The following is a 16,329-nucleotide window of genomic DNA, read 5'->3' on the forward strand; positions in this document are numbered from 1 at the left end:
CAGGCAGCTACTGCGATTCTTGCAACCAGCATTATCAACAGGGGTGTCATAAACCAGTGTTTTCATATGACTCCAGAAATCAAGACATGATAGGTCGGGTGACCGAGGAGGCCATATAATTTTTTCAATGTATTATTATAGCGATTTTTCAATTAAAGGTCTCTTTTTTTTATGGTGCTTCTATGTAATTCACTGCTTTAGGAAAGCATTTCCGACCCCACATTGCTATATGATTTCGAGTCGTCAGGATGACCCCTACCCCTCTTAGAAGTTCTGAAACGCTTAAATGAGACACCCTGTATGAGTAAAACACGAAAACGTGGCTCGAAATTTACATTGGAACTAATGAAGAACTTCTGCGACCCATTTGTCAACATATCGGGCGAATCTAGCAAGTCTGTGCAAGAAGAAGATCAACTTTATGGCCTTAAAACTACGTTCGAGACAACAACTCTGCCGGTGTTCAGGATTTAAGTCATGGCAGAATAAAGTCATGGCCATCACAACACTTAAATCCCTATTGGCATTTCCGACAACCTATCTGTGTGAAGCAGGGTTTTCTGCAGTAATAGCTACCAAAACTAAGCAGCGGAATAAACTGGACCTAAGCAACACACTTCTGGTGTCATTGTCTCAGATAACTCCCAGATGGAACAGCCTCATTGCAAAGAAACAAGCTCAAGGTTCTCATTGATTTAAAGTTCCAGTAAGCTAAAATGTTGAATCGCTTTATATTTATTTTTTGGAGTAGCTGTATTTTATTTTTAAGGCATGTTTAAATACAATTAGATTAAAATTAATGAATCAAAATAATATAAAATGTAAACAATCTACGGCCCTCAGCGGGTCGAGGTAAAATTATCAAGTGTTTACGGATCCGCGGTGATAAAAAGGTTGGGGAACACTGCCCTAAGCCACCACTGCTCTCTAAAAAAAGAATTATTACCATACATTTAATACTATTTGTTTTATTTTTACATCATATAAAAATTGTTTTTACTACATCTACTTCTATTATAAAAATAAGCAGTATGAAATGTTAAAATTGTTAATATTTTTTTCTTAAATTTAGGCATTTTGAAATGGACAAATGGTATTTCAAAACAGATTGAGCAAAAACTACCAGAATATAGTAAATTTTATCGTGTTTCTGGCTCTTTTTTAACACTAAAAAGTTCGGTAACTGAAGCACGTTATTAATAATTTCGGCAAAAGTAACAAAATATTGTTTAATAAAGTGTGATTAAATTTTCTAAACGTAGTAAAATTGGTAATTTTATTATAATACCATAGAGCATGCCATGAAAATCAGTTATTTGGGTAAATTTGCTTTTCCGTTGGGTATTTTTTTACTAAATATGAGGTAATCATTAATTTTGAAAATATATATTTCATTATTAAATCGGTATTCTTTACAGTTACAATATAAACAGAAAAAAATATCAAATGAAAGGTTTAAATTTAGTGAAACCTCTCGTGACCTTTTGTGACCACTCTTTGGTCATTAACGGAGGTTGATCGCTCTCAGGGGTTACCTCCATTGACTTCAAAATGCTATCGAAAGTACATGATTTTTTACAAGTAATTTTAATTTTACTCAGTGTCATTTTCTTGGTGCGGAAAAGTCACTTGTGTTGACGTCATGAAAACCGAATCGATGAAAAAGATTTAGCGTCAATAAAAAAAACATACAGACAAAAATCTGTGTAAAATCAAATTTACCAATTTTTAATAATCGAAGTATATAAAATAAATGAACAACGATGTTTTTGTTTAAGTTTGTATTTAATTTTAGATCATATAAATTAGTTTCGTTTCGTTTGTTTGTTTGAGATGCTTAGTTTTTTTTTCTAAAATAACTTTTGAATCTAACTTTCAACTCTAAAAAGAAATAATAGGTAGCATCAGATAGCATCGTCTTCAGTAAACTTTGACTTTAACATGAGCTTTCCGATCTCTTTTAGAGATTGTCGAAAAACCCTCTCTAAATAAGACCCACTCACCAATATTTTGAACACATTTGAATCTACTTATGATGCTTAGTTTCTTTTTTCCAAAATAACTTTTGAATCTAACTTTCAACTCAAAAAATAAGTAATAGGTAGCATTAGATAGCATCGTCTTTAGTAAACTTTGACTTTAAGATGAGCTTTCCGATCTCTTTTATAGAGATTGTCGAAAAACCCTCTCTAAATAAGAGCCACTCTCCAATAATTTGAACACATTTGAATCTACTTATGATGCTTAGTTTCTTCTTTCCAAAATAACTTTTGAATCTAACTTTCAACTCTAAAAATAAATAATAGGTAGCATCAGATAGCATCGTCTTTAGTAAACTTTGACTTTAGCATGAGCTTTCCGATCTCTTTTATAGAGATTGTCGAAAAACCCTCTCTAAATAAGAGCCACTCTCCAATATTTAGAACACATTTGAATCTACTTATTTGCTTTGTTGATATTTTACCGTGTATCATTGTTTGAGTCCGATCTCTTTTAGAGGTTTTGATAGTATCTCCTAAAAGTTATCTTCAACCCAAAGTCTATAGAAAAAAAATTACGTGCCTCCCAAAAGTGGTCGTAAATAGAAGAGGTCGCTACACATACGTGGTCTTTCATGGAGGTTTCCCTGAACCATATTTTTCTGTTTTATTAATCAGAAATATGGCTTTTTACCAAAAAATGACTATACATTATGTTAATTTTATCTGAATTTGTTTTCACCGTGCTGAAATCTTATTGTGATATTTATGCCACGTCAAACAATTTTAAACCAAATCCAAATTATCATCCTTTTCGGTGACGTAAATGCATAGTATTTATACCGTATTGAAGCATTTTGAAAAATAATATAATTAAGAAAAAAAGCTGCATCCTTAATATGGTATAAAATTTAACCGTTTTACCATGCAATGTAATCCTTGCTACAGGAGAGTAGCGGTAAGCTTGAACCGAAATGTGGTACAATAGAAGACTAACTAGTTCATATCAAACGTGAACCATATTGTATTTTAAGCTTTCAATATTATCGTTTTATGTCGAAACTATACTTCTGAGAATACAGCTTCTATTATTACCTCTTTAACTATTGCTATCAGAATTGTTAATCGTGATATAATTTGGCTACATATTTTATTATGCAAGTTGTAACAAAAAATTTAAATTTTTACCGTTTTTTGTCCTGCAATTTTTAAACTTGAATAAACTTGTCTATGAAAGACACGGAAAAAGCATTTATACTGGATATAAAAATATGTCAAAGCTTATTTTGTTATGTAACGCAAAATACAGAGAAATTGCTGTATATCGAGTTTTAAATTTAAATCATCAATCACAATATACTAGAGCATCGATCATTTTATCGTAGAAATAAAAAGTTGTAACAAGATCGTTTAATGGTAGTTCGATGTTGTCAGATCCCCCTTTTTTTTGGAGGAAAATATCTGAAAAATATCCTTCAAATGCAGTTTTTTACCTATATTTTATCTGAAATATTTCTTAACCAGCGAGATAAAATTCGTTCAAGTTCTAAATAATGTATAGTAGTTATACATTGTAATCATTTATTACATTATTTGTTCATATATAGACCATTTTATATAGAAAATAGTACAATTTATCAAATAATAACAACATATTTATGACCAAAACTGGAATTCTTTTTTTAAATTTAACTATTGAATGGTTATAAACTATGGAATGTATTTAATGTTATAGTTAGAATTTTTAAATATACAATTTTTATAAGTATTTTTTTGCTTTAAATAATTCTTCTGTTAAAATTAACATAATTAATCAGTTGAGAATTTATTAATTTGTAGTTAAGAAAGTAAATTAATTATGTAATTTTCTTTACTACATCATTTTAGTTAAAATTTATCTCACACAGGAAGAATTATTCTTTTGGTAAATTAGAAATTAGTACGATACTCAAGTATGGGCACTAAACCTAATATAGGCACAACTTTAAAAATCGTTTAATTTATAATAACTTTGACTGTTGATGGTAGTAAGGCAATATGAATTATTTAAAAAAATTAATAGTTTTCGCTTTTTGCACTACAATATGGATGAAACTAAATATCGAAGCGAAGATTGTTCCACTGAATTTGATGCATACGATCATCTTTTTTACTTAAAGAAATACTGTTGCTAAAGAAATAATGTTGTTGAAGTATCAGCAACAGCAACTACCAGCAGCCTACAACTCAACTCTACAATAGTTGTATATTTTGATTAGATATGTTGTAATTCGAATTTTCATTAGGCTTCCACAATTATTGTAAATATCGTAATTAAAGCGTTTTTCTTTTATAAAATTCCATAGTATTTATTTCAAATTTTTTAACAAATATTAAGAGAATTGTATTGAGTTCCTTATATTCCAAACATCTTTATCATAAATTTAGATTTTTCACCCATGGCCATTGATTTTCAAAAATACTTCTTAAAATTGTACATCCTACCTGGTACATTTTCTTTCAAAAAATATATGGTACGAGAAAGTGAAATAAGTAATTTCATTAAATTTCAAAGCATAACGATCGTGTGATAAATGTGAAAAAAAAACGAAAAGGCTAAATTTTTTTGTTTTTTTTATACGGTTGAGGTTTATCAGTTGCTACATAATGTATCAAAAAAGATAGTTATTGGGCATTGTTTTGATTACTCTGCAATTGGGGGCGAAGAAAATTTCCTTAACAGCCACTTATCAAAACACGAAGGGATTTTTTTTTTATGTTTCTGATGTGTCAAAATGTCAAAAAAAATATTAAACGCGTTAGTTTAACTTAAGTAGCTGGGAAGAAATATAATGCTTATACAACAAACAGTATCTCACTACAGAATTGCTCAACTACAGCCGTGTTTAAAACCTTCATGCTTTAATTCACTGATCTTAATTGTAAACTTAAACAGTCTAGTCATTTGTTAAAAATCATAGAATTAATTGTGTTAATAATTAAATAAAACTATTGAAAGGAATTTAAGGATGTGATTAAAACCATTGGCATTGTCTACTGGACGGTGTTTTGAATGCCCTCGAACTTGTGATGCAGAAAATTTCCTTAAGAGCAACTTACCAAAACTCGAAAGTTTTTTTTTTCGATGATGTTTTAAAGAAAAATTAAAAATCTCGACAGAAACAAATAGCAGATGCTTCAATATTCTGAAGTAGCCAGGACACTAGAGAAAAATTATAATGCTTATTCAACAAACAGTGTCTAACTACAGAATTGTTCAACTACAGCCAATGTTTAAAAAACTTCATGCTTTACCCTCCGTGTTCATGCTTTAATACACTGATTTTAATTTTATACCTAAACTGTCTTGTAATTTGTTCAAAATCGTGGAATTGATTATTCTAATAATTAAATTAAACCATTGAAAGAATGAAGGGATTGATTAAAATCACTGGTATTGATTTGTATGTATTTTTTAATTAAATCCCAGTTCTTAAAATAACTTCATTCTTTTAATAGATTCGATATTGTTATTCACAAAATGTCAAAAATTATTACAGTAACTATCGAGATAACTTAAAAATCATTTAAGCAATACATTTTCTCTTATATATGGTCATTTATGCGTTTCTAACTTATCCTCTCTTCTAATCAATTCTTTTCAGATATTATATTATTCGTTCTAAAATTATTCATTCCTCCAATCCTCTTCTAACTACGCATCTTTTGAATTCAGAATATACTTTCGAACATTCTCCTTATTCATCGAACATAAAATAGAATACCAAAGACTAACTAAGCGAGGACCAATATACTTCCTTTTGCGGCGAAACTTATGTAAATCCGTGATATGAATTGTTGCATGAAATATGCAGTTTCTACTTGAAGTATGTTATGAGTTGCGTTCAATCGAAAAGGATTTAAATCTTCAGCGTTCGCTTGTTTAATTCATTGTTCGACATTTTTCAGTTTCGTTAAATCCTCAAGTTTAATATTTACGTTCATTATTTAAAAAATGAATTCAGTTAGAGAAAAATAAAAGAACAACACTAAAAGTTTGTAACATTTCTCACAATTTCGGGATATATTTCTTGACATATTTACGTCCAAATAGGTTTTAATAAAATAAAACTGATGATGACAATTTCTTATTTAGTCAAATAATTGGTAATAATGCATTGTAATATATCTTACAAATTATCCATCGTAAGAATTCTTATTTCTTTCTATCGAACTTATACTTGATACTTGTTTCATGATTTAGATCAGTAAAAACTGTCAAAAAAGTATGATTCATTTAAATTTATTTGTAAAAGGTTCTAAATTACACTGTAAAATATTTTGAATTAAATTACGGTAAAAAGTATTACGATAGAAGTACTGTAAAAATTAGGAAGCGTTGGTACCGTTTACCGTAAAATTCATTTTTACCTGAGCATGTTACGGGGCAAAATATATGGTATAACGTAATTTTTACAGTAATAATTACAGTAAAACCACTGACTCAATCTAACTAAATAAATATTAGTTTAAGAAAACGGTATTAGCGCAAAATGAATTTTTGCAGTAAAATGGAATTTTTGCAGATAATCTCTCGCAATAGTATGCCTACCCCGGGTGACGGAAGGCAACTTTGAAATCTTAAATATGATACCCTATTTTTTGTCGCAGATTTGAATTTACCAGAAAAATGTAATACTATTTAAGTAAGCGGTTTACGTATTTTGCGTTACATATGGCGTTGTGGCCACGAAAATTGACAAGTGTAGAAACTTTTGAAATTGATGGTAACTTGAGCGAGACTCATCAGATTGGAAAAAAAATAATGCTAAAAAAAATTCTGTATTTTTTTCCAGAAGAAAATTTTAAAAAAAAAAACGCTTAAACATTTTTCAACGTGTTTTTTTTTAATTTTCTTATTCTAATGGCTCTCAAGATTTGCCATTTTTAACAGTTTGTACTCTTTTTTTTTTCCCTCGGTTACAACGCCACCCGCTAAGCTAGAGGCAAAAACATGCAACTCAAATAAGGTTCCTTTTCCTGAAGAATCCAAATCTGCAATAAAAAATACGGGTTCATATTTAACATTTCGATGTTGCCCCCCCCCCCACACTTACCGTCACCAGGGGCTTGGGATGAAAGATCGAGTTTGGTATCATTGTATGACGTTCAATGTGACTACTTTCACTCTATCATTCCAATATATGTTTGAGATATTTCAGAGTTTTCAAAAATTTTTGTATCCCCAGTTTTATCTTATCTTATTTTATAGGCGTTTCGTAATTCTGAAAAACTTAACAAACTTGATTATTAAGCAAAATATAAACTTTAAATGAAATCCATTAAATAAATAACAAGTTACCTTCTATTCTCCCTTCTCCTTCAGGCTGCGGACACTCAGGGACTCCGTAATGGGTGGCACCAAAGGCCGCCGAATATATAACAATTCGGAGATTCTTGTGACACCTTAGACGAAGTCTCTCTCCTTCGCAAACAACTTTGTTCGAGAAGACATCTAAAAATAGAATTATAAGCAATTTAAAAATTAAACTTCAAAATGGCCTTCTAGAAAAGTAAAACCATGCACCACGAGCCATACTGCTTAAGTGCCATACACCACAAGCACGCTGTATAAAATTCTGGATCAATTATGAGCATTAATATAAATATAATTATAAGCAATTTAAAAATTAAACTTTAAAACGGTCTACTGGAAAAGTAATACCATGCACCACGATCCATACAGCTTAAGTGTCATACACCACGAGCTCACTATAAAGAATTCTGGATCAATTATAACCAATAATATAAATATAATTATAAGCAATTTAAAAATTAATCTTTAAAATGGTTTAGTAGAAAAGTAATACCATGCACCACGAGTCATTGAGCTTAAGCGCCATACACCTCGAATAAACTGTAAAGAATTCCGGATAAAATTATGGTTTAAAATTCCGGCACTTTGGGTGCATCATCCGTGGAATCCGTTTTACCATATAATCCATTTTTACAGTAAAATTGTATACCTTAATTTTTACAGTTATATTTATTTAATGAGAGTAGATTAGTGATTTTACGGAAATCATTACTGTAAAAATTACGGTATACCAGAGTTTTTTTTACGTTACATGTTGCGGTAGAAATGGATTTTACGGATTTTTTTACACTGTATTAAATATTGATAGAAAATAATGTAATCTATTATGTCACTTCAATTCTGCTTAATTAAATCAATTGTGCTGAAATAGGGCAGATAGATAAATAAAATCAAATTTAAGTTCAGAAACTTTAAATTAGAAGTTCTTCTTAAGTGCCATACACCACAAGCTCACTGTAAAAGATACCGGTACAAATTATGTATCGGCACTTTGGATGTATCGTTCGTGAAATCCATTTTCACAGTAAAACATTATTCCGTAATTTTACGGAAAAAATTATTATTACAATCATATTTACTTATTGAGAGTGATTCAGAGATTTTACGGTAATTTTTTATTACAAAAATTGTGTTACATCAGATTTTTTGTTCTGTCACATGTTCCGATAAAAAGGGACTTTTCGGAGTGCCGGTACTTTTTATCGTAATTTGATCCGGTATTTTTACAGTGAAAAATATTCCTATTAATACTGCACAAACATGTTTAGGATAAACCTTTGGTAAACTTTTATTAAAACACATTTCTTCAATATACCATAAAAAAATCTCTTTATAATTTGCATATAGTTTTTAAATCTATACTTTTAGAATCTTTTCGAAAACAGTCTTCAATGTATATTTTCAGAAATTTTGTGTATAACATATTAAAGTACATTCTTAGAAATCTTTTCTATATAGTGTTTTCAATGAATATTTTTTTTTAAATGAAGTCAAGATCTTATGCACATTTTAGGTTTCAAGTTTGTATTTTAGAAAATTATATAGAAACAAAATCTGAACAAAATCTAACTAATCACAACTCTGGCAAATGGGATTAAAATAATCAAATTAAGCTTCATATCTTTGAGCCTTATTGGCTTTTGGCATTTCCGGCAAAATAAAATTCCTAGTTTACTTTAGCATCAAAATAAGAGTCTCGGTGCTGCCATCTAGTGTGGCAGAAATTTGACGTCCAATTTAACATGGCCAACGGTATGTCACCCATTGTGGTGGTCCTGAAATAGTGGATACCACTTCTGGAGAACGCACTAGATCTGCTCATGTGTGCACACTTGTGCAGCTCATTGGAAATAAAAAAATAAAATTAAAAATAAATAAATAAATTAAAAAGCTTCATACCTGGATAAAACTTAAAGGTGTTTTTAATAATCTCCTTTCACTTTCTATCAGATGAATGAAGGAAAATATAAGAAGTATTTATTGATTCATTGGATGAAAAACATAAGTATGCTCGAAGTTATTTGTTTGCGAGGGAAAAAAAACAAAATCTTATCCAAATTTATTGAAACGCAATAGAGGGGAATAGCATTAAAAAAAACAATAATAACCAGTTTTATTGTTAAACGAAACTTGGAGGTCGCTCCAATAATCACCTTCAAAAATTTTTTTTCCCACTTAACTTTAGCAGATGGTTTTCGATTATTTTAAATTCGCCTCTTCCACGATATTGTTTTTTGCTTCGTTATTATATTGTGGCCCTTAATATGCACATTTAGAAAAAACAGAAATACCAGAATTATGTTTTTTTTAAAGAAATGTCATTACCATACTATACGGTTATTTAACCAGATTTTTCTCCATGTGTGATTGTATAAGATACTATAAGTATATTTATCAAGTTAAGCAATTGTCTTAAACTTTTTTTAAAAGCAGGTTTTAATAAAATTCCCAAACCATCATTTACTGTATAATACTTATGTATATAATGCACGCATTCATAAAATTTCCATTTAATTACACACTTGTAAGTAAAAACGTTTTTTTTCCCGCTATTTTCCTACTTTTATAAATAGAAAGTTTTCCGCTTCTATCGAATAAAATAAACAAAGATTTACAATCAAATATTGAAAAAAAACTTAAATTTTTGTATTTTTTTTTGAAACACAGAATCCAGTTTAAATGATGGATATGTAACTAAAACACTCAATAACCTTTAATAACAAGAATTAAAAACCAGACGCATCCATTTTTAACTAAAAAAGAATGAGAAAACAATCCTTACAATCAATGTTACCTTAGCTACTTCAATTGTGAAGATATTTTTAGTAGTCATTTATAACTGATTAAGTCTTTTGTTATTGTTCCAACAATGAAGATCGTTTATTGCTTCTTCAATTTCATGAAACTTAATTGGAATTCCGAAAATGATAAAAATACGGAGATAAACAAAGAACTTATTGAAGAATCATTTTTTCGCTAGTAAACAATTTTTCATTATCATCGCTTGTTGTGTTGTTGTTTCAACCCATTAAAAGATATATTAAGAATTTTTAAAAAAAAATCCTTTTTTACATCCTAAAAATGTAGAATGCTAAGGTTATATTAGAAGAATGAAATTTTTATTTTGTATTTACATTTTTTAAAAATGCTTCAGGCATAAATACATAATTAAAAAATTTTGCCAAATATATTTATTAACTCCATGTGCCACGTGCTTGACAAATGCTTAGAATTGAAAGAATACCGATACTGATAAAAGTAATAAATGTAGGAAAATATACTTAAACAATAAATTTAAACATTTCAATTGCTTCATAGATTAAAATGGTAGAAAAAGTCTATATGTTTTGAGAGCTTTAAAGTAGACACCCTTTCTCAAAACTCATCAATCTTATGTGAAGAAAACAAAACAGATGTAAATAAAAGCAAAGTTGCCGAAGAAAAAATAGGACAATAAAATACAGATAATTAAAAAAGTAAAAGAAACGCGGTACCCGAGAGACAAAAAATAGCAGACTACAAGGGCTAGTGATTCCATATTTATTTAATGTAAAAATTGTTAGGACATAGTTGCCCCCATTTTTGGTGATGGAGTAAACAAAATACATTATTAAGTACAAAACTGCAGTTATCGTACAAAAAATTACATAAAATTGAAAACATAACAATTTTTTGATAGAAATAAATGAAATTATTCTACTAAAAATGTAGTTGTTTTTAAACGAAATGTTATTACACTGAAGCCATTAAATTCATTCTAAGGCGCATGAAAATATTTGCTGCCAGTAAATAAATAAGCAAAACTTTGAATAATTGAATGAATAAAACTATAACAGTAAAAGAGTAAATAAAAATGTTCTCTGATTCTGACTGTACAAATATAATAATGTAAATACTCTGACTGTAAAAATTTTAGTTTACCTCAACTCAAAATGTGGTGAAAGCTATGCACCAACTTTTCACAATGTACTTCTTATTGAGTTATAATTTTTTATCTAGCAAACAATATTATCGTTTCATTATTGGTTACATATTGAGATTAAATTTTCAGTTTACCTCAACACAAAAAGTGGTGAAAACTATGCACCAACTTTTCACAATGTATTTCTTATTGAGTTATAATTTTTTATCCAGCAAACAATATTATCGTTTCATTATTGTTCACATATTGAGATTAAATTTTCAGTTTACCTCAACATAAAAAGTGGTGAAAACTATGCACCAACTTTTCACAATGTACTTCTTATTGAGTTATAATTTTTTATCTAGCAAACAATATTATCGTTTCATTATTGTTTATCAAAATTATTTCCTAAATATGCCATTATTCAAGAATTAAAAAAACCCTTTAAAAGTAATATTAAAACCTAATCAAAACATGTTTCTTTTTTTATATTTTTAATGTTACAATGGATGAAATTCTGAAAGACATTATTTAAGAACAAAACTGATAATTTAATCCCACATAAGATCCCACTCTTCCTCGCCAAATAAAAGGTGCCAAGACAATCTTCTCGATCAATGACATTACTGCTGCTGCTACTTTGAATCTATTTTGTGTATTCTTTTGTTACTGATTAAGTTCTGTTCTTGTTAGAACAGTAAATTGAACTGTTTTCCCCTACTTCATTTGTATGGAACTTGATCAAAATACCGAATCCTACACACCTTCATTTTTTGTCTTAGTTCTTTTTTTTTTCTGTTTTTCTTTTTTGATACCGTAGTAAAAAAGACGTACCTCTAAGCCGGGTTGTTGTTGAGCATAATCAAATTTTTGTTTCCAAAGCCTTTTAGCTAACTCTTGCTTTTCTCATTAAGCATATATCTTTTACTTTAGATCTACGGTAACTTCCCCAGTCCCTTGAGTTACTTTATTTGCATGTAAGAGTTGAGATGTGAAGATAGATCTTGCAATTTCATGATTTGATTTTGAAAGATGTATATCAAGATTTTTTCCCCAAAAAGAATTCTTTTTCTAGACAAGATATAAAATGTTTTAAAACCGTTGGGACAGTTCTTAAAAGGGGATAGATTATTTTATTTGATTTTTTTTATCCATTTTTGTTACGTGTTCAATTAAGAATTAATGATTATTTAAATCTAGATTTTTTGTTAATTTTTTTAGTATGCTTTAAGAAACATGCATTAGAAACTTTCACAATATTTAAAAAATGTCATTCAGAAATATGATGAATTTTATCTCGGTTGCTTTTATGATAATTGATGCACGCAGCAATTCTAATTTAGTCTATGACTCGAATTTGGTATTAAATGAAGAAAAAAGAAAACTCTAAGTAATCAATTTCAAAATATATGAATTTCAACTAAGTTAGTAAAAAATATTCCTACTAATTAATTTATACTCTGAATGCTATTCCCAAATCATTAAGCTTGCAATTTATAACGCATAATTTTACGATTAATCTGCAAATTATCCATGCCATTTTTTCACTGTTTATAAGAACTTATATTGAAACTGATAATGTTTTGTGCAACCCTTATTGAAGAAAACAAACGATCGTCAACCCCTTCTGGGGTGGTGCGACAAAAACTTTCAATTATACATTTTGACAAGAACAAAATAGATTCTATTTCTAAATTGCGCAGGTGTTATAACTAGAAACTTGCAATTTTGAAAAATATATGAATAAAACGGATGTTTTTACTTCTGATGTGCAGACAATAGCAACACAATTCCTTCCGATGTTTGAAAAATCGGCTTCACCCAACGTTTGGCTTAAAATTTTATTACCTTCAAAAGTTTCATATATCATTGCAATTATGATTGATCTATGTGAAGTACTAAATATAAAACTAATTATATATTGTTTATTTTGTAAAAAATTTCCAAATTAACAAAGTGTTCTCAGTAAATTGTTTGTGTACAATTTGTTTATTTTATTTTATTTATAACTATCTCCTCGTCGTACCAAGGGCTTTTCTGAACTAACAGAAAGCTTCACGGTTTCACATGACCCTTGTTGCATTCAGCATCAATTATTTTAATACATTGTGCAGCGCATTTTGTGTACTCTCCAGTGCAATAAAATCGTGTAAAAATCGGACTCAATGCGCTGAAGTCCCAGATTACTTCTCTGTCTCTTTCAGAAGCAATGCTTTAAATACGTAGCATTAATATTTTAAGTACAAACTGTTCTTTAATTTCTCATTAATGATAATTCAATTTTCTTAAAACGTAAGCGTTAATTTTTTCAGAGAAAGAAATGTAAGTGTGTGTTAAGTAAACTCTACAATGAAAAAAATGTGGTTGAAACAACCAGAACATGGCAAACTTTACCGCCTTTATAACTCTATGGCAGCAACAGAATATGGGTAATTTTTAAAGAAGCACTTTAGTAATAATTTCAGTAAAATTAACAATAAAATATGCTTTTATAATATGCGATAAAATTTGGTAAATGTGGTAATTTTATTATGATACATATATAGTTAGCACTAAAATATTTATTCCGTTAAATGTACTTTTCAGTTTTGTATTTTTTACCAAAACTGTGGTAATAAGAAATAAAGTTCTGAAAACCAGAGTTTCCGCTAAATGAATGAAAATACCGTAATAATACCGTATAGTTTAGTTTTATTAATCAGAATAATGCTTTTTTTTACCAAAAAATGAACAGAACTTTTTTCTCCTTGTAGACGTTAAAAAATAACCAACGATGTTAAGATGAAACTCACTTGGTCTACACTTGTAAGCAACTTCTGCATACTTCCTGACCCCAGGACAGGGGTCATTCCCAAAGGTCTGTGGGGAAGTCTTGACTTTACATATCCTTTGTTCTCTACACGACTCCTCCACAGTCTGCAAGAAATCATACTAGAAAGAATTATCAAAACTATCCACACAGGAAATAAAAATATATTAACAAGTGAACAAATATTTCAAAAATATCTGGTCTGCATCTGTATTTAGTTTTTCGCTATGTTCAAACAAATAATTTAATTACAATTACGTCAAAGTTGCTTAAAAAATTTGAAACATAATTTATTTAACAAATAAAAATTAATATTCTCGTTAAACTAGGTGATAATTAGAACTAGTTAACTCTTATTTGTTCTGTTTCCCAGCGGAAGATGCAGGATGTTGTACGAATTCTGTAACTTCTAAAAGAGAAGTTTCTGTTTGTTATGAAACACCTTGTAGAAGAGGTGTATATTGAATTAGTTTGAAGAAATGCAATGAAGCAATAGTTAGTCGTGAAGTTATACAATTTGATACTTGCAAGTGACGTCATCGTAGATAAATTGTGGCATTTATCAATTCAGAAGCCAATCAGGTTCGACACAAACGGGTGACGTAACTAACATGTATCCTTTTAAATCACCTGGTTAGGTATAATTACTTCACTTCTTCTCTAGTTCCAAGTACACAATTCTAAGCTCAGCTGCTTTATAGCTGTTTCATTACAGAAGTAACCCAAGGTAACGATGTCAATAATATGCTGCTTGTTTAGAACTTATCTGTTGGATACAAACATTAGAAGCTGGTGCTACCTGTTATCTGGTTCCGAAATTCAAGTTGTTTGGTGTTATTATAATATATTATGTGAAGAATTTCCTGAAATGGAGTTAGTAAAGCACACTTCAAAGTGACTTCAACTTTCAAGAGGTTAAGAATTCTTTCCAAGTAAATCATCTTCACGTGGTTTCTACGTCACTTTATAATTATTAATCTAAACATAATTAATTTATGAATATAAGTGTTTAATTTTATGTGAGTTTTTAAGTCAATAAAAATATTAAAATAAAAATAATAATGTTACAAGAAAATATTTTTCATAAAAATTAAAGCAAGTAATTAAAATATCTATCTCTTGAGTGACGAAAAAAAGAGGTGATATATTTAGTCTTTAGCCAAAGATTATAACTGATAAAACTTTTCAATGCTTTTAGAACAGCACTTTCAACCACTTCAGTACTTTCATCCACCCTATGTCAGAGAAGCCGTCTAATGCTGCCTCCCTCCCCAATTTAATGATAGTACATAGAGACACATTGAAAATTATCAAATTAATAAAAGAACAATTTAAAAAAAAAAATGATTTTATTCTAAAAAAACTTCATTTTTTTTAAAAAAAATACATTTTTATTTGAAATTAATTTAAATGGTACACTGATCAATCAAAAATTAAGTGGGTTATACATCACAACATTTTCCAATACATATTGAAAGAGAAAGTAAATAGGGAATTAAAAATATATTAAAAAACAATCTCCATTTCGAATTTTTTTAATACTATTAACAAAACAGAAAAGAAAACCGAAAATTAAATATATGTTTTAAAAAAATCATTAATTGCAGAAATAAATCTAAACAATTGAAAAATATTCCAATCAATATTTTTTAAACTACCCGACATAAAAAAATATATAAAATGTAAAGATACGCAGCTAATTTGGCTTTTTTGTTCAAACTTTTAAATTATTTCATGCTTGCTTGAATGATTTTTTTAACTTATTATGTTTTGTGAAAACATAACTTTAATGTGGTTCTAGAAAGATTAAGTGTTTTTCTTTTTTTTTGTTTTTTTGCTCATAAAAACATTTCAGTTGTTTCGCAATTTCTACGAGTCAGGTAATCGATTATTGCTAATAGCTCAGTGTATTAAAGAGTCTTAATTTTTTCAAAAATCAAAGTAATTACTTTCTTTAAGCCCAGCTTAAAAGTGTCTGGTAAACAAAAGAAATTACATAACAGAGGGCTTTTTTTATAAAGTTTAATGATTATTAGTTAGCATCGTATATGTTTGATGGAGAGCTGAGGTAAATAAGATATAAAAAAGGGAGTGTTTGGTTTGGTTTAGTAAAAAGAAAATCTAGAATTTCAATATTTATTTTTTCCTGAATATTTTTGTTGCTAACTAATAAAAGAAAATTTAAGCATTTGCCATTTCATAACAAGATATAGTTTTAAATATATTACAATACAAATGTTCAATTTATTCACTTCAATTTTAGTTTTATACACGGTTAATA

The 16,329-nt window shown here is 28.8% G+C and overlaps 1 protein-coding gene across 2 annotated transcripts in view; it reads right to left on the reverse strand.

Moving 5' to 3' along the window:
- The window catches only part of LOC107455518 (protein eva-1 homolog C), a 253,195-nt gene that overhangs the window by 41,869 nt on the left and 194,997 nt on the right, over nucleotides 1-16,329 (reverse strand). Inside the window, exons 3-4 of one of the 2 annotated variants that reach the window (XM_043050993.2) lie at nucleotides 14,032-14,155; nucleotides 7,321-7,473 (exon numbers count right to left, since the gene is read on the reverse strand). In XM_043050993.2, coding sequence (XP_042906927.1) covers nucleotides 7,321-7,473; nucleotides 14,032-14,155 — 277 coding nt within the window. Of the gene's footprint in view, nucleotides 1-7,320; nucleotides 7,474-14,031; nucleotides 14,171-16,329 lie in introns of both variants that reach the window. The other variant, XM_043050992.2, reaches the window with a different exon arrangement.

Source organism: Parasteatoda tepidariorum, chromosome 9 (assembly GCF_043381705.1).
Source record: "Parasteatoda tepidariorum isolate YZ-2023 chromosome 9, CAS_Ptep_4.0, whole genome shotgun sequence".
NCBI lineage: Eukaryota > Metazoa > Arthropoda > Arachnida > Araneae > Theridiidae > Parasteatoda > Parasteatoda tepidariorum.